At 36.9% G+C, this 20,314-nt stretch overlaps 1 protein-coding gene across 2 annotated transcripts in view; it reads right to left on the bottom strand.

The window, feature by feature from the left end:
- Positions 1 to 20,314, bottom strand: part of MAGT1 (magnesium transporter 1) — a 47,982-nt gene that overhangs the window by 17,116 nt on the left and 10,552 nt on the right. For both annotated transcript variants that reach the window (XM_006051894.3, XM_044937585.1), the window contains exons 2-5: positions 15,246 to 15,415; positions 11,501 to 11,618; positions 1,159 to 1,299; positions 321 to 461 (exon numbers count right to left, since the gene is read on the bottom strand). In XM_006051894.3, the coding sequence (XP_006051956.1) occupies positions 321 to 461; positions 1,159 to 1,299; positions 11,501 to 11,618; positions 15,246 to 15,415 (570 nt within the window). The remainder of the gene's footprint in view (positions 1 to 320; positions 462 to 1,158; positions 1,300 to 11,500; positions 11,619 to 15,245; positions 15,416 to 20,314) is intronic.

The following is a 20,314-nucleotide window of genomic DNA, read 5'->3' on the forward strand; positions in this document are numbered from 1 at the left end:
AAAGCACTGTTTTAAAATTACAAATAAACTGATACAAGTTTAAAATTGAATACTGAAAAGCCTTTTAGAAGAATTAGAAAAATGGAGATTTTCATAGGGTTGACAGTCTTTCAGGTTGAATAAAAACTAGGTACAAGGAGTTCCTTCAAGCTCTTGCCATACTAATGAGATAATGGAGGAAACAAACTGATTTTAAGGTATAAAGTAAAAATATCAATATATAAAATCTTTTACCACAGGTAAGAAAGAAACAAAATGCCACCTAACAATGTAATATTAGGAGTTTTATCTAAACAATTTTTCTTCCAACATTCACTCACCAGAGCGGCAAAAGCCCATCCAGTTTTATTAAAGAGAAATTCCATATTGCTCCTTCGAAGATACACAAGTCCACCAATAACAGCCAAAAGCAATCCCAACATAAGGGGACCAGCATAATTTGGGGGTCTAATTACTCTAATCTAATGAAAAGGAGAGAAAAACATTTTAAAGTATGAAATTTATTCATTAAGTATATAGATCAAAATAATTTGAAATGAAAACAATCAAAATTAGTGTGGTTACTTTCATGAAAAAAATCACACTTTTTCTTTTCATCCTAATTAAAATAGCCTATAATGTATCCTAAAATGGTATGGATGCAATATTCTTTTTAACCACAACATAACATCTTTTAGGGACTTCCCAGTGGTAAAGAATCCACCTGCCAAGGCAGGAGATGCAGGAGACAAAGGTTTAATCCCTGGGTTGTAAAGATCCCCTGGAGGAGGAAACGGCAACCCACTCCAGTATTCCTGCCTGGAGAATCCCATGGGCAGGGGAGCCTGGTGGGCTACAGTCCATGGTGTTGCAAAGAGTTGGACATGACTGAAGCGACTGAGCACACATATACATCTTTTAGATTAAGAAGTATTTGCCAAGTACAACTAGATACTCCATGGATTTAGTGAGGACGAAAGAGTGGTTTCCATGCTGAATTGACTAAGTAATAGAGCATGTTTTAATGTCACTCATCAGGATGATTCTGTTAAATGCTACTTATAAAGGGACTGACAAACTATCACCATCTCAGTGATATGAGGACAAGACCAATTAGGACCTCCCAGAAGAATAAGTGGATAATGACAAAGTAACTTTCTACAAAGCAAGGAAACTTACATTGACATCAGTTCTGTCAGCAATCCACCGGGCAATCTGCTCAGCTGAAAATCCACGCACCTGCAACTCATATGTATCACCCCGTTTGGGCTTCCCTTTTGCAGGAAAGTTGATGAAAGTTGGAGCTGAATTCATGTTTAGCTGAATAAAAAGTAGTCCACGAGAATACAGATTACCAAAAAATAATCTTAACAGCAAACATCTTGAAATTTAGGCATTTTATGAAGACAAATAAGCCCAGGTTTAGGTGGGTTAAGTGATTCATCTAAGCAAAGTGGTAAGTAATCCAAGAGTCAAACCCAAGGCTGCTTGTGAAATATAAATTCCTAGCTAAGAAACCTACATTTTACTCCTTTAAAAAGGAAAATTTCCCATACCACAATTACTTTAATCTATTCAGAGATTATGCAAAAAAAGAATACATTTATGAGAACTAAAATTGTCTCATGTAGCTTAGGTAATAGGAGAAGGCAATGGCACCCAACTCCAGTACTCTTGCCCGGAAAATCCCATGGATGGAGAAGCCTGGTAGGCTGCAGTTCATGGGGTCGCAAAGAGTTGGACATGACTGAGCGACTTCACTTTCACTTTTCACTTTCATGCACTGGAGAAGGAAATGGCAACCCACTCCAGTATTCTTGCCTGGAGAATCCCAGGGACGGGGGGAGCCTGGTGGGCTGCCATCTATGGGGTTGCACAGAGTCGGACACCACTAAAGCGACTTAGCAGCAGCAGCAGCAGCTTAGGTAAGCTTCAAATAGAGCACATTCTCAATGTGGAGGAAAGAAGACTGGAGTAAGAGAGTACTCTATTGTAGGGAAAACCAATACAAAATGGTAACGAATCGGCAGAAATAGTCAATTCTAAAAGGTTCATAAGTATTTAGTGATAAGCGTAACATTTCTCTGTCATGAGGCCATGGTATTCTTAAGATAACACTGGAATTGCTAAGGTAAAGAATCTATGACCTACTCATTTGCATTGTATCTTTCCTGATGTGATAATACTTGTAGAAAATAGAAAATGTTAAGTCCAGGGAAAAGATATTCACCAACAGATGCAAGCATTCAGGTACCCTCAGCAGGTAACCCTGTAACAGAGATTGGCTTCTATAAAATAACTATAACTTAAAAACTTCCCTGGTGGCTCAGATGGTAAAGCATCTGCCTACAGTGTGGGAGATCCAGGTTCAATCCCTGGATTGAGAAGATCTCCTGGAGAAGGGAATGGCAACCCACTCCAGTATTCTTGCCCCCCCAAAAAAAGGGGGCTCAAAGAAATATTTTGGGCTTCCCTGGCGGCTCAGAGGTTAAAGCATCTGCCTCCAATGTGGGAGACCCAGGTTCGATCCCTGGGTTGGGAAGATCCCCTGAAGAAGGAAATGGCAACCCACTCCAGTACTCTTGCCTGGAGAATCCCATGGAGGAGGAGCCTGGTAGGCTACAGTCCATGGGGTCGCAAAGAGTCGGACATGACTGAGCGACTTCACTTTCACTTTCACTTTAAAGACATCAACCAATAAAATAACCCACTCCCTTGCTTTGATTCTATACTTAAGAGTAACCCTTATAAAAGTAGTTTTTTTAGACTTTCCTATAAAGGGAGAGGGTATACCAATTAGGTATATGATTAGTTTGGCCTTCTTGTCAGTAAAAGATGCTGAATTAGTGAATTTAAAAATTAGCTCTTTGGTTACCAATGTCCATGGATTTTTATGGTTTGGCGAGTGTACACAAAGTCTGCAGAGCTAGATAAATTCTGGCTACACTGTTAAATCAGTTTGAGTCCGCAAAACTAAGACCTGAATAGTGTTCATGCCGCCCAAGTGCTTCCCAAATTTTAGGCCAAACTCTTCAATAGTAGTTTATTTATATGGTAGTCCCCACTTGTCCACAGTTTCACTTTCTAAAGTTTAAGTTACCCGTGGTCAACTGCAGTCTGAAAATACTAAGTGGAGAATTCCAGAAATAAACAATTCAAAAATTTTAAATTGCAGCTGTTCTGAGCAGTGTAACGAAATCTCTCACCATCTTACCCAGGATGTGAATGATCCCTTTGTCCAGCATATCCCACCCATTAGACACTTAGTAGCTGTCTTGGTTTTCAAATCAACTGTTGTGGTATCACAATGCTTGTATTCAAGTAACCCTTATTTTACTTAAGAATGCCCCAAAACACAAGAGTAGTGATGTTGGCAATGAAATATGCCAAAGAGAAGTCATAAAGTGCTTCCTTTAAGTGGAAAGATGAAAGCTCTCAATAAGTACAGAAAAAAAATCACTTGCTGAGGTCGCTATCTTTGTGAAATTGTAAAGGAAAAGAAATCTGCTAACTTTGTTGTTCGACTGCAAAAATTACGGTAAGTGACAAGTGCTTAATCAAGATAGAAAAGATAAAAAGATAAATTTGGATAATAAGATATTGTGAGAGAGACCACACTCACATAACTTTCATTACAGTGAATCTGTTAGTCGCTCAGTCAACCAGACTCTTTACAACCCCATGGACTGTAGACCATCAGGCTCCTCTGTCCTTGGGATTTCCCAGGCAAGAATACTGGCGTAGGTTGTCATTCCGTTCTCCAGGGGATTTTCCCGACCAAGGGATCAAACCTGGGTCTCTTGCAGTGCAGGCCCCTTCTTTACCATCTGAGCCTATATTGTTTTAATTCTTCTATTTTGTTATTATTATTGCTACTCTTACTGTGCTTAATTTATGAGTTAAACTTTATCATAGGTAGGTATGTACATATGTATATATAGGAAAAAATATAGTTACATATAGGGTTCAGTTCTATTTGCAGTTTCAGAGTCTTAGAATGTATCCCCTGTAGATAAGTGGGGACTACTATACCACCTTTGGATTTAAAATATACATATATACATGTGTGTCTAAAAGAACTATGTAATATATGAAATCCATTTCCTATACAAAATTAAAAACAAAAAATTACAGGGTTATAGGGACCAACTCCAGTCCATTCTGCCAGCCACTATTACCATTTATAGACCTTTCTGAACTTATTCACATAGATGTGTATATACCAAATGAAAACATAATATTGTTTTGTGTCTGCCTTATTTAACAAAAATGGTATCACATTAACTGAAATATTCTGCATTTCATTTTGCTTTTTTTATTCAACCGTGTTTGAGAGATCTATCCATAACAGTACACACACACACACACACACACACACACACACACACCAGGGAAGCCCCATATAATATGGGTGGCTCAGATGGTAAAGGATCCACCTGCAATGCAGGAGACCTGGGTTCAATCCCTGGGTTGGGAAGATCCCCTGGAGGAGGGCATGGCAACCCACTCCAACATTCCTGCCTGGAGAATCCCCATGGACAGAGAAGCCTGGAGGGCTACAGTCCATGGGGTCACAAAGAGTTGGACACGACTGTGTGACTAAGCACAGCATATATATATATTATATATATATGTTGAGGCCGGTATACATACATATATATATATACATATATATGTATGCTCTCATAGTTTATTAAGTAATTATGCTATTGTTGGCAATTTAGTTTTTTCCTTTTTTCCCAATTAAAAAGGATGTTTTAAGAAATAGTCATGTACATATTTTCCTGTATATATGTAAGAATGCTTCTCTAGAAATGGAATAATTAGTTCATAGAGCAGAAACATTTTAAATGAAGATGGATAGAGCCAACATGCCTTCAAAAGTGGCTGTACCAATTTACACTCCTACCCAGCAACACAGGAAGGTATGTTTCCTCACATTCTTGCCAAAAGTTGATCTAATGGGTAAATATTGTAATAATGTATATAATATATATAATTTAACTTATATAATATAATTATATAACAACATTTATATACTATATAATTTATATAATAACACCATTATTATAATTTGTATTTCCATGAGTACTAGTATAACATCTTTACACCAAATCAGCTCTTTAAAAGTATCTTGTAGTCTATAGACACAATCAACAGTGAAAAAGCAATGGGAAAAAAATAATATATCTGATAAGGGGCTAATATTGAGACAACATAAAGAACTACAACTAAAAAACACATTTACTAAAAACTGGGCACAAGAAAAAAAAAGTTGGGCAAAGGGACTTCCCTGGTGGCACAGTAGATAAGAATTTGCCTTGTAATGCAGGGAACACAGGTTTGATTCCTGATCTGGGAAGTTCCACATGCCATGGAACAACTAAGCCCATGAGCCAAAACTATTGAGCCAGTGCTCTAGAACCTGGGAGCCACAACTACTGAGCCCATGTGCTACAACTACTAAAGCCCGTGTGCCTAGAGCCTGTGCTCTGCAACAAGAAGTACCAAAATGAGAAATCCACACACCACAACAAAGAGTAGCCCCCATTCACCGCAACTAGAGAAAGCCCACACAAAGCAATGAAGACCCATCATAACAAAAATAAACAAATATTTTTTTTTAATTGGGCAAAGGATATGGATAGACATTTCTCAAAAAAGATATACAAATTGCCAACAAGCACATGAAAAGATATTCTACATCTAATCATTAAAGAATTACAAATAAAAACCACAATGAGACACCATCTCATACTCATTAGGATAACTACTATCAAAAAATAAAAAATAATGCAAAATGGTGCAGCTGCTATGGAAAACAATATGAATGTTACTACAAAAATGAAAAATAGAACTATCATATGATCTAGGAATTCCACTTATGGGTTTAAATCTAAAAAAACTAAAAGCAGGGTCTTGAGGAGATAGCTGCATACCTATGTTAATAGAAGCATTATTCACAATAGCCAAAAGGTGGAAGCAACCCAAGTGTCCATCAACAGATGAATGAATAAATAAAATGTGGTATATGCATACAATGCAACATTATTCAGCCTTTCAAAGCAAGGAAAAAATTTTTTTAATATTTATTTACTTATTTGGCTGCTCTGGGTTTTAGTTGTGGCATGTGAGATCTACTTTACCAACCAGGGATCAAACTCAGTCTCCCTGCATTCGGGGTGTGGAGTCTTAGCCACTGTTGAAGTCCCTGGGACACAACAGGAAAGTCCCAAAAGCAAGAAAATTTGGATGCATGCAACAACATGAATCAACTTTGAGGACAGTACACTAAGTGAAATAAGACAGTCACAAAAAGACAAGTATGTATGATTCCACTTATATGAGGTACTGACAACAGTCAAGTTCACTGAGATAGAAAGCAGAATGATAAGTTTCCAAGGGCTGGGGGAAGAGGGAATAAAGAGTTATGTGATGTGTAAAGAGTTTCCGTTTCATTGTACAAGGTGAAAAGTTCTGGAGATTGGTTATGCAGAAATGTGAATGTAGTAAACACTACTGAACTATATTCAAGAATGGTTAAGATAGTACATTTCAGCACTAGTGGTAAAGAACCTGCCTACCAATATCAGAGATACAAGAGATGCAGGTTCAATCTCTGGGTTGGGAAGATCCCCTGGAGGACATGGCAACCCACTCCAGTATTCTTGCCTGGTGAATCCCGTGGACAGAGGAGCCTGATGGCTACAGTCCACAGGATCACAAAGAGCCAGACATGACTAAAGCAACTTAGCATGCACACACACATATTTTCTCACAATTAAAATTTGTTTTTAAATCTTATAGGCTTTGACAATTCTTAGATGTTAAAGAGCCAAAATAAGATGTACGGTTTTTGGGAGGTTATCACTTTTTATCCATGCATGGCTTTTGTATGCTGTGGCATATAACAATATTCTTTGGAGAAAGATTTGAATTTATTCCACAGATGGACACACTACCATCCTTATACCACTAACTCTAAATATAGCTCTAAAATGGACATTGATATTAAAAGCTATTTGATGTAGAAGAAAACTTTATGTGTATCTTGGTAAGATAAATGAAATTACAATTTTTAATTTCCAAAACAATCCTTGCTTGAATAGTAGAGAATGAGAAAGCAATTTCTTAAACTCTAAAAACTGTTTCCTTTGGTCTAAAAAAGCCTAAATGCACTAATCTTTTAGGTTGCAGCATGTTTTATGAATACACTGATTTTGATTTATGGCACTGTGTGAGACTAAAATATGACCAGCACAGTAACATACCGTAAAATGGAACATTAAGCCATTTGTTTGATATTTACTTGAACATCTATTATGTGCTTAGCACTAATAGCTATAAGATACTGGCTCTGTCCATAAGTAAGTATACTCTAAAAAGGGCTGTTAAGCAACCCTAGGGCTGAAGGATAAAGTAGATAGCAAGCAAAAACAGCTGAATAACATAAGAGAGATGGAAATCCTAAAAACAACCAAAAAGAAATACCAGAGATGAAAACCACTGTAACAGAAATGAAGAATGCCTTTGATGGACTCAGTATACAGGACATGGCTGAGGAATCTCTGAGCTAGAGGATCTATCAATAGAATCCTTGAAAACTGAAAAATAAAGAGAACAAAGACAAAAACAAAACAGAATATCCAGGGACTGTGGGTATACAAAAGGTGTAACATATACATAATGGGAATACTAGAAGAAAGAGAAAGGAACAGAAGAAATATTAATGACTGAGAAATTTCCCAAAGTAATGTCAGACTCTAAATCACAGATTCAGGAAGCTCTAAGAATAAGTAGTAGATAAATGCCAATAACATACCCATGCATATAATTTAACTCAAAGAAAAAGCTCTTAAAGAAGTCAGAGGAATAAACTGCTTTACCCATAAAGTAAGAGAGATAAGAATTACATCCAACTTCTTTTCAGAAACCATGCAAACAGGAAGAAAGTGGAGTGAAATATTTAAAGTGTTGAGAGAAAAAAATACCCTGTGAAATTATTCTTCAAAAGTGAAAGAGAGGGACTTCCCTGGTGGGCCAGTGATTAAGAATCCATGTTCCAATGCATGGGATCCAGGTTCAATCCCTAGTTGGGAAACTAAGATCCCACATGCTGTGGGGCAACTAAGCCTGTGTGCAGCAACTACTGAACCTGCACACCCTAAAGCCCATGTGCCACAACTAGAGAAGCCGTCTCACACTGCGACTGGAGAAAGCCCGCACACCCCAACAAAGAGCCTGTGTGCTGCAGTGAAGACCTAGCACAGGTAAAAATTTTAAAAATAAACTTCTTCCAAAAAAAAGTGAAGGAGAAATACTTTAAGACAAACAATCCCTTGCAAGAAATGTTAAAAGAAGTTCTTTAGAGAGAAGGGAAATAAGGCACGTTGGAAACTTGAATCTACATAAAGAAAGAAAGGGACTGAAGAGGGAATAAGTGAAGGTAAAATAAAAACTTGTTTTTCTTATTCTTAATTAACTAACACATAACAGTTTGTTCAAAATAATAGCAGCAATGTATTCAATTGTGTGTGTGTATGTACCTATATATAAGTGAAATGAATGACAGAAATGAGCAAACTCCAGCAGACAGTGAAGACAGGGAAGCCTGGTGTGCTGCAGTTCATGGGGTCGCAAAGAGTGAGACATGACTTCGCAGCTGAACAACAACAATCAAAACAGTGTGGTATCCAAAGGAACAGAATAAAAAGCCCAGAAGTAGAACCACATATAGTCATCTGATTGTCAACAAAAGAGAAAAAGCAATTATGTGGAGAAAGTATAGTTTTAACAAATGGTGTTAAAATAACTAGATATCCATGAGCAAAAAACAAACAAACAAAAAAACCCCACAAAACCTAGACACAGACCTTATCCTGTTCACAAAAAATAACTCAAAATGGGACTTCCCTTGCAGTCCAGTGGTTAGGACTCTGTGCTTCCAATGCAGGAGACATGGGTTGAATCCCTGGTTGGGGAATAAGATCCTGCATGCTGCAAGGCATGGTCAAAAATAGAAAAAAGAAAATAACTCAAAATGGATCAAAGGCCTTAAAATACAAAGACAAAATATAAAGTTCCTAAGAGATAACATAGTAGAAAATCTAGATGACGTCAGATATAGTGATGATTTTTTAGATACAACATCAAAGACACAATGTATGATAGGAATAACTGATAAGTTGTACTTCATTAAATTTACATGTTTTTGCTGTGCAAAAGACAAAAAGTAAGAGAGTGAGATGACAAGGCACAGACTTAAAACTCAACAAGGGGATCAAACAATCCAATTTTAAAAATGGGGGACACCTGGTGGTCCAGTGGTAAAGAATCTGCCTGCCAAAGCAGGGGACAGAGGTTTGGTGCCTGGTCCAAGAAGATTCCACATGTCATGGAAGAATAAACCCTGTGCACCACAACTACTGAGCCTGCATTCTGGAGGCCTCCAACCACAACTACTGAAGCCTGAGTGCCTTAGATTCCATGCTTTGCAAAAACAGGAGCCACTGCAAATGAGAAGCCTGTACACCACAACTAGAGAATAGCCCCCACTCACTGCAACTGGAGAAAGTCCATGTTTAGCAATGAAAACCCAACATAGCCAAAAATAAATAAATAATAGGCCTAAGACCTTAACAGACATTTCACCAAAGAAGATACACAGATGGCAAATGAGCAGTTGAAAAGATACTCCACATTATATGTCATCAAAGAAATGCAGATTACAACAATGAGATACTGCTACACAACTGTTGTTGTTTTAGTTGCTAAGTCGTGTCCGACTTTGGGATCCCATGGACTGCAGCCTATCTGGCTCCACTGTCCCTGGGATTTCCCAGGCAAGAATACTAGAATGGGTTGCCATTCCCTTCTTCAGGGGATCTTCCTGACCCAAGAATCAAACTCATGTTTCCTGCATGAGCTACCTGAGCTACCTGGGAATTAGAATGGTCAAAATGCAGAACACTGATAACACCAAGTGCTAATGAGGAAGTGGAGCAACAGGAACTTTCATTCACAGCTCTTGGGAATGCAAAATGGTACAGCCAATTTGGAAGATGGTCTGGAAGTTTCTTACAAAACTTAACATACTATGTGTGTGCTGTGCTTAGTTGCTCAGTCGTGTCCGACTCTTGCGACCCCATAGATTGTATGTAACCTGCCAGGCTCCCCTGTCCATGGGATTCTCCAGGCAAGAATAGTGGAGTGGGTTGCCGTTTCCTTCTCCAGGTGATCTTCCCAACCCAGGAATTGAACTCAGGTCTCCTGCATTGCAGGCAGATTCTTTACCAACTGAGCTACAAGGGAAGCCCTAACATACTATATGATCCAGCAACTGTGCTCCTTGGTATTTATGCAAAGGAGTTGAAACTTGTGTCTGCATAAAACCTGCATACAGGTGTTTATAACAGTTTTATTCATAACTGCTAAAACTTGGAAGCAACCAAGATTTCTTCAGTACCTGAAAGAATAAACAAAATCTGGTATATCCAGACAATGGGATATTATTTAGCTCTTAAAAGAAATGAGCTTTCAAGCCATGAAAAGACATGGAGGAAATTCACATTCATATTACCAAGTGAAAGAAGTCAATCTGAAAAGTCTACATGCTTTATGATTCCAAATATATGACATTCTGGAAAAGGCAAAACTGTGGAGACAGCTAAAAGATCAGTGATTACCAAGGGTTAGTGTGGAGGGAGGAATTAGTAGAGTACAGAGAATTTTAGGGCAGTGAAAATACTGTTTATGAATACATATTGATGGATACATCTCAATATACATTTGTCCAAATCAGCAGAATGTACAAGACCAAGAGTGAACTACAATATAAACTATGCACATTGGGTGATTATGATGTGTTAATGGAGGTTAACCAACTGTAACAAACATACCATTCTGGTGGGGGATGTTGATAATGGAGAGGCTATTAATGTGCAGGGGCATAAGATATAACAGAAAACCTTTGTATCTACCTCTCAATTTTGCTGTGAACCATAAGCTCCTCAAAGAATAGTTTTAATTAAAAAAAAAAAAAACAGGTAAGAGAGGTCATGATTGATAGAGCCAGTAGGTATGGGATATAGGGCACAGGAAAAAGTTAAGTGTTGAACAAGAAGGAGCTTTTCCACTAAGACAAGCCACAAGAGGTTAAAGACAGGTACCTAGCTCTTACCAAGAACTACAGTATTACACAATAGTGGGATTCTTATTCTGAATTAAAAAGTTACTTGATAAATTGTTCACTTAAAAACAAAGTGATACTTTTTTATTATATTTTACCATAAAATATATATATATAAGTTTACATGATTTCTACCCAATTTCCATATTCTAATAAGTTAGTATTGACCACCATATTTCATGTTTAGCTTAAGTTCAGCTTTTATTTCACTAACTACTCTAGATCTTACATAAGACAAGTCCTATTGAACTTCTTGCAGCCATTGAAAAAGAGGTATTCCACATTATATATAGTTGACCAATTTCTATTTAACAGAATAACCAAATAGCTTACCATCTGAAATACATCAGAGCCTTCATCAAAATCCACCATAGCAAAAAATATCCTGTTGGTAAATGCACTGGAGTATCGCCAGGAGTTTGCAAGGATCTGGAATTCTTCATCAGCTTGCCTGGATGCAATTAGATTTGTAAAGATAACATATAAAACATTTTTAAAAACAATCTAGTGCAAGTCAGGCTCTGTTGATAGGGTTAGGACAAACCTTGGAAAACACTGCCTCTGTTTTGGCATAAGAGAAATCTTATATCAAGAGTTGGGGATTTCAACAAGACGTAGTGATTATCTGACTCTGCTTCATACTTTGTGCCTGTTTCTTATCAAAAAGCTCCTTCTAAATTCACTGGGAAAAAAATCTAGCTACAATTTTTAATAGGCTAAATTACTTCTAAGAGTTCAAAGACAAAGAATTGAGATTAGTTGAAAGCTCAAGCTATATTTTACTTTTCCCTGATTTCCCATATGCTTTTAGTTCTAAGATCTGACATTTTTTCATCTGTGATTATCTTTTTTTGGTTTATCTTAAATTTGAATTTAATAGTATCATACATTTTCACCTCATAAATATGGTAACACTAACAACTGGCAATGACAGCTACAAGTTAACTGAAAGATTAAGGAGTGTAAATAGGAATCATAACATTAAATTAAGAGATGAGTAACAGTATAAGAAAAAATATTTTCAGTGAATTCTAAATGACAAGAAAAAAATCTTTCCCCCTCAAAATGGAATTTACATGATTGTGAAGTAAACCTTAAAGTTTATTCTATAGTTTCCAATTGTTGTTTGTTGTTTTAGTCGCTAAGTCATGTCTGACTCTTTGCAACTCCATGGGCTGTAGCCTGCCAGGCTCCTCTGTCCATGAGATTTCCCAGGCAAGACATCAGAGTGTGTAGCCATTTCCTTCTTCAGGGTGTGATTATCTTTTAATTCTATCCCTCCACATTTATTTTCATTGCTGTCACCTAAAGTTAGATCTTTAATATCTGACATTTGAATATTAGAATTCTTAACTCTATTTTCTCCTCCTCCAATCCTTAAACATTGCAATATACATCAATCTTTATAAATAACTACTTTCTTGATACTCTTCCTCTTCTCAGAAACCACTGTTGCTTTTTTATTACCTTCAGAACACAATGTCAAGCTTATTCACTGCTTATTCAAGGTTCTTTATCATCTATTTCCAAATAATGCATCTAGCTTTTACACAACCTTCAGTCAGTTCAGTCGCTCAGTCATGTCCAACTCTTTGCGACCCCATGGACTGCAGCACACTAGGCCTCCCTGTCTATCACCAACTCGTGGAGTTAACTCAAATTCACGTCCATTGAGTCAGTGATGCCATACAACCATCTCACCTTCTGTCATCCCTTTCTCCTCCCACCTTCAATCTTCCCCAGCATCAGGGTCTTTTCAAATGACTCAGTTCTTTGCATCAGGTGGCCAAAGTATTGGAGTTTCAGCTTCAGCATCAGTCCTTCCAGTGAATATTCAGGACTGATTTCCTTTAGGATGGACTGGTTGGCTCTCCTTGCAGTCCAAGGGACTCTCAAGAGTCTTCTCCAACACTACAGTTCAAAAGCATCAATTCTTTGGTACTCAGCTTTCTTTATGGTCCAACTCTCACATCCACACATGACTACTGGAAAAACCACAGCCTTGACTTGACAGACCTTTGTTAGCAAAGTAATGTCTCTGCCTTCTAATGCCTCTGTCTAGGTTGGTATTACTCAATCTCAAACAGGATCTCTTAATTCCAGCACTTTACTCCTATCTCTGTACCTTTCCACACATCATTGCTTCTAAACAGAATATCCTACTGACATGTAAATCTGACCCATCTGTCTAGCCCCAGTACAAGTCCTACCTTCTCTATTAGGCCAAACCTAACCATTCCTGTTATATGTCCTTCCTGAAATTTTATAGCATTTATTATGTACACAATTCATTTAGTACTTAATCATAAACTGTCTCATACTGACAGCTAAATTTTCATATGTGGAACTCATTTCCCTAGCCAGATGATAAGAGTGAACAGCACTCTGGGATCAAGCACTCTTATACTTCTCATCCTAAGAGCACCAACTACATAGTATTATACTAATTACTGTTGCTTAATTTTAGTTATTTGAATGAGTTTAGGAAAATGTGAGCTAATTTAAAATTTGGTCTTATAAAAAGATACTATTAAAAACATTAAGAATTCCATTAATTTGCATAATTATGAAGGACTTTGTTTTCTGACGTTTTTGTATACTCATGATTGCCAGTGAGTAAACTGACTGAATTATGAGTAATTGCAGAGTTTAAGTTTATTCATAGTTAACACTTACTGTTCTTTTTCCTTCTTCTACCTACTTTCCATTTATATTCAGCATAATCCCATCCCTGAAAAAGAAGAACAGCACTCTGGGACCAAATATCTGACCTATCTCCTACCTCTGGGGAGGAAATCTTTAAGAAGTATTATAAAGGCTTGGGGAAGCATAACACACTATTCTGAAAGAAGGCTGTTTATTCCTTCACATGGGCTCAGGCTATCAGAATTTGGAAAACCTCCCAAGATTTTACTAGTTTTTCACAGGGTAGCTGTATCATTTCCTTTAAAGTGATTTCCCAGACCACACATATGATCTAAAAATATAAGTAAATGAATAACAAAAAGCAAAAGCTATTTTATTTTTTAGTATCCACTATTTTTAATTATCTATAATGTTTTTGTTTAAGGAAATACCTTTTTTCCTAAAAGCATTCAGAAATAGTAAAATCAAATCAACTAAGCATTGTTTGATGAAAGTTTAAGTGAGATTAGTCTCCATTTCTAAGGTTTAAAATTACTACAAAAAAAAATAAATAAAATTACTACAAAATAATCTAGAAAAAAGAAATACCTCTACATCATGAATCTTTGTTTTCTTAAAAAGTTCTCCTGTAATTCCAAATTTTGGATGCAGTCACCATTATTGCGATAATAAATATCTCTAGCTTTCAGTATACCATTTAAAAAACTGGAAACTGTTTCTTCCAAAAATGAAAGATTTGTTTTACGTAACTTCTGGGACTGTTGTCATAAAACAAGAGCACACAAGTACTACATCAATGCTATCGACATGCATTTATATAACTTGATATCAATTTATGATTTTTAGATTTTCTGTTATTTCTATGATGGTTACCATGATACTTTATCCTTGCTTTTTGCCCCTCCCCCACTAATATGGACAAAGACTGGGGACTTCCCTGGTGGTCCAGTGCTTGAGAATCTCCCGTCCAATGCAGGGGAGGCAGGTTCAATCCCTGGTCAAGGAACTAAGATGCTACATGCTGCAGGGCTACCAAGCCTGCACACCACAAATAGAGAAAAGCTGGTATGCTGCAATGAAGACCCAGTGCAGCCAAAATAAATAAATAAACAAAACCTTTAAAAAAAGACTATAAAAGAGTAGTACTATTATATGTTAGTGAGAAGGGGATGGCAACCCACTCCAGTATTCTTGCCTGGAGAATCCCCATGGACAAGGGAGCCTGATGGGCTGCAATTCATGGGGTCACAAAGAGTTGGACATGACTTAGCAACTAAGCACAGCACACTATGTGTTACTACAGACACACTAAGTAAGGTATACACATTTATTGTTTATGTACCCACTGAACTAATCTCATTCTTCTGAGATTGAAAAATGGTTAAAATATTTTGAATTATTTAATTTTTAAAGTGTAGTTGAAAGTTCATACTTGCACACGACACATTGTCTATGAAGTTGGAGAGCAGTGAACATGACAATAACGGAGTAGTTTCTCGGTGGGGCTTTAACAAGGCGACGGAACTTGTCTCCATTCATTCTTATTACAGGCCTTTTATTGGTCCATTCCATCAGTTGACTAACCTTTTCAGACAACACCATCTAAAACAAAGATAAAGAAAGAATGCCATTAATACTCTCAACTTGGAATTTAAAGTTTTTTTTTTAACTAGGCAACTGAAAATCAAGAAAAATAAGCAGAGGTACATAAAAAAAAATAAGAGAACTAAAAATTAAATTTGGTACTTGGGCCTGATGATGATAATTATTCTTAAAATTATATTATTTCATGATGAGATTTAAACATATACTACATTTTTATGTGCATGACTTATTTCCTAATAAATAAAATAAGATAAAATCATAAAAATTTTCATTGGCCAATGATTCCAAAGAAAGTGGGAAGAGCTACTCTATCTAATTTTAAGGCTTATTATACAGCTTCAGTAAGCAAGGCAGGGTGATACTGATAAAAGGATAGATACATAGATCAATGGAACAGAAATAAGACCTTGAAACAGACCTACACAATTATAGCCAAAGGTGCAGGATCAACTCAGCCTTTGCAATAAACGGTACTGAAACCACTGGATATCCATAGTCAAAAGTAAGAACCTCAAACAGAACTTCACACCTTATTCAAAAATTAATTTAAAAATGGATCACAAAATTAAATGTAAAAATGAAAATTATTAAAAATTAGGAGAAAATATTCAGGATCAATGAGTAGGCAAAGAGCTCTTAGACTGACAACAAAAGCATGATTCAAAAAAGAAAAAAAAATGATAAACTGGACCTCATCAAAATTAAAAACTTTTGCTCTGTGAAAGACCCTGTAAGGAGGATATGAAGACAAGCAATAGAATGGGAGAAAATATTTTGAAACTACACACCTAAAACAGATTAGTAGTTTGAATATATTTTAAAACCATCAAAATTCAGAAAAGCAAACAAAATAGACAAGACATCAAGAGACTTCATCAAAGATGATCTACAGATGACAAACACACAAAAAGATGTTCAACATCAGTCATTACTGAAATGCAAATTAAGGGCACAATGAGCCATCAATACATGTCTGTTACTAAAATAAAATATAGTCACAATACCAAATGCTGGCAAGGATGTAGAGAAACTGGGTCTCTCCTACATTGGTGGTAGGACTATACCATGGTACAGTCTTTGAAAAAGTTTGGCAGTTTCTTTAAAAAATTAAGCAAGTGACCTGTGAAAGTGAAAGTCGTTCAGTCATGTCCGACTCTTTGCAACCCCATGGACTATACAATCCATGGATTTCTCCAGGCCAGAATACTGGAGTGGGCAGCCATTTCCTTCTCCAAGGGATCATCCCAACACAGGGATCGAACCCAGGTCTCCTGCATTGCAGATGGATTCTTTATCAACTGAGCCACAAGGGAAGCCCAAGAATACGGGAGTGGGTAGCCTATGCCTTCTCCAGAGGATCTTCCCAACCCAGGAATTGAACCAGGGTCTCCTGTATTGCAGGCGGATTCTTTACCGAGCTATCAGGGAACTAACCATATAATCCAGCAACTGCATTCTCAAACATACATCTCAGAGAAATGAAAACGTATGTCTATACAAAGAAAGAGCTAAATTTTGTTTGTATTTTTATAAGTCAGTCATAAAAAGGCAATGGAAGAGAAGCATGGTTAGTCAATGAGAATTTCAGTTTGAAATAAATGAAATCATATTCATTTATCATTCCTCTCACCTCTACCTTTATGTTCAAACTTTGCAAAATTAGTAAGAAGGGAAAAGATAAAAAAGAAGTGCAGAAGACAAGAATCTCAGTGCAGGGTTAATGCTAATTCATGGTTTTGTTCTTCTTTACAAGACAGGGGTATGTTTGTTAATGGTTGGTAAATCGAGGAGTGGTTCACTATTCAGAAGCATCTGACCAATTACATTTCCTATTATTTACACTGAACTTTGGCCAGGGCACTGGCATTCAAACTGTAAAAACAATTCCTTCCCATTAAACTCAATCATCAAGGAACAGATGTTAAGATGTGCCTTTTCACTTTGAAAGTAGATCAGGAATCTAATAGAGAAACAGCACTCTTTGAAAGACAGATGTCACTGTATGCCTGCTAAGTCACTTCAGTATATCAAAAAGCAGAGACATTACTTTGCCAACAGAGGTCTATCTAGTCAAAGCTATGGTTTTTTGAGTTGTCATGTATGGATGTGAGAGTTAGACCATAAAGAAAGCTGAACACTGAAGAATTGATGCTTTTGAACTGTGGTGTTGGAGAAGACTCTTGAGAGTCCCTTGGGCTGCAAGGAGATCAAATCAGTCCATCCTAAAGGAAATCAGTTCTGAATATTCATTGGAAGAATGGATGCTGAAGCTGAAGTTCCAATACTTTGGCCACCTGATGTGAAGAACTGACTCATCAGAAAAGACCCTGATGCTGGGAAAGATTGAAGGCAGGAGGAGAAGCGGACGACAGAGAATGAGATGGTTGGATGGCATCACTGACTTGATGGACATGAGTTTGAGAAAGCTCTGGGAGTTGGTGATGGACAGGGAAGCCTGGTGCGCTGCAGTCCATGGGGTTACAAAGAATTGGACACAAGTGAGCAACTGAACTGACTGACCTTTAAAGCATGTCTGAATTCAACCAATACTGAAAAAAGTATTTATTACCTGAGTACACTTTTATGAACAACAGAGAAAGATAGCATAGAAAGATAGTTTTGCAGCTGGGACTTCCCTGATGGTCCAGTGGTTAAAAATTTGCCTGCCAATGCAGGGGACACAAGTTCAATTTGACCCCTGGTCCAGGAAGATTCCATATGCCATGGGGCAAACCCATGCACCACAACTAGTGAAAACTGTGCACCCTAGAGTTCATGCTCCACAAGAGAAATCAGTGCAATGAGAAGCCTGTATACCACAATGAGAAAGTAATCCCCACTTGTCACAACTAGAGAAGACCCAGTACAGTAAAAATAAATAAATAAATTTTAATGAAAATAGTTTTGTAGCAGATAAAAGATAATTCCAGTAGGAGTCTCAAAATGAATATGTCACATGTGGAAAAATGAATATAGTCTTTAACAAGCCCACAGAGAAATATATACACTCTCAAAAGACTGGTATAACAAATAATTAACAAGACTTGTGGAACAATGAATGATACTAAGGAAACAGGCTGTGAGGGAGGGATAAAAGGGATAAAACAGGCTGTGAGGGAGGGATAGTTTTACACCTAAAACTAACACAACATTGTAAATAGACTATACTTCAATTTTTTTAAAAAAGGAAACAGGTTGGTGGTAAAGACAGTAGAAGAGAGTGAAACAGAAGGCAGACAGGATAAGGAACAAGTGGTGGTGTCTAGTTAAACAATACAATTAGTTACAAAAAATTGTCAAGAACAGGATATTTGATTTAAAGTAAGGCTGCATAGATTAAACTTAGTTATTCAAAACAAATGAATTGTTATTTGATACAGAATTAATAATCCTCTTAGCTGAGAGAACAATATTAGTTCACAGTTTAAAAATATGCATTCAATATTCTAAAGCAGTCATCAATTTCTTTATATTTCAAATTAAATTTGACAGTTACCAGCAAATTGAAACATAACTTGGCTATTTTATTAACTACAGATTCTATTTGGAGCTATTTTAGAAAAGAAAAAGTAAAGCAACAGCAGATAGAGTTTCATATAGTCTATCTCTATTCAGTCATATAAATACATGATAATTCCAATAAAACAAATAAACATGCTTTGAATTAGTGATAAACAGGTGGAGTCTTGTTAAACAAAATCTCAAATAAGTCTGTGCAAAATTTTGTGATATTCCTCTTTCTGTTTGTTAACTAGAGGGACCAGATATCTGGCTATACAATCCCTAAGTAACTTACCAAGTAGAAGAGATTAGTTCAAAGGAATTACAAACACTTTAAAACTCTGAAGAACTACACAAGAAAGGTCTTAATGACCCAGATAACCACGATGGTGTGGTCACTCACCTGGAGATGGACAACCTGGAGTGTGAAGTCAAGTGGGCCTTAGGAAGCATTAGTACAAACAAAGCTAGTGGAGGTGATGGAATTCCAGCTGAGCTATTTCAAATCCTAAAAGATGATCCTGTGAAAGTGCTACACTCAATATGTCAGCAAATTTGGGAAACTCAGCAGTGGCCACAAGACTAGAAAAGGTCAGTTTTCATTCTAATCCCAAAGAAGGACAATGCCAAAGGATGTTCCAACTAGCATACAATTGCACAAATTTCACATGCTAGCAAGGTAATACTCAAAATCGGTCAAGCTAGGCTTCAACAGAAGGTGAACTGAGAACTTCCAGATGTATAAGCTAGGTTTAAAAAGGCAGAGGAACCAGAGATAAAATTGCCAACATTCGTTGGATCATAGAGAAAGCAAAGGAATTCCAGAAAAACATCTAGTTCTGCTTCACTGACTACACTAAAGCCTTTGACTGTATGGATCATATCATAACAAACTGTGGAAAATTCTTCAAGAGATAGGAATACCAGACCACCTTACCTGTCTCCTGAGAAACCTGTATGTCAGTCAAGAAGCAACAGTTAGAACCAGACATGGAAAAACTATTTCAAAATTGAAAAAGGAGTTTGTCAAGGCTGTACATTGTCACCCTACTTATTTAACTTATATGCAGACTGAATCATGCCAAATGCTGGACTAGATTAATCACAAGCTGTAATCAAGATTGCCAGGGAAATATCAGCAACCTCAGATATGCAGATGATACCACCCTAATGGCAGAAAGCAAAGAGTAACCAAAGAGCCTCTTGATGAGGGTAAAAGAAAAGTCAAAAAGCTGGCTTGAACTCAACATTCAAAAAGTTAAGATCATGGCATCTTGTCCCATCACTTCATGGCAAATATAAGGAGAAAAGTGGAGGCAGTGACAGATTTTATTTTCTTCGGCTCTCAAATCACTGCAGATGGTGACTGCCACCATGAAATTAAAAGATGCTTGC

Source organism: Bubalus bubalis, chromosome X (assembly GCF_019923935.1).
Source record: "Bubalus bubalis isolate 160015118507 breed Murrah chromosome X, NDDB_SH_1, whole genome shotgun sequence".
Taxonomy (NCBI): domain Eukaryota; kingdom Metazoa; phylum Chordata; class Mammalia; order Artiodactyla; family Bovidae; genus Bubalus; species Bubalus bubalis.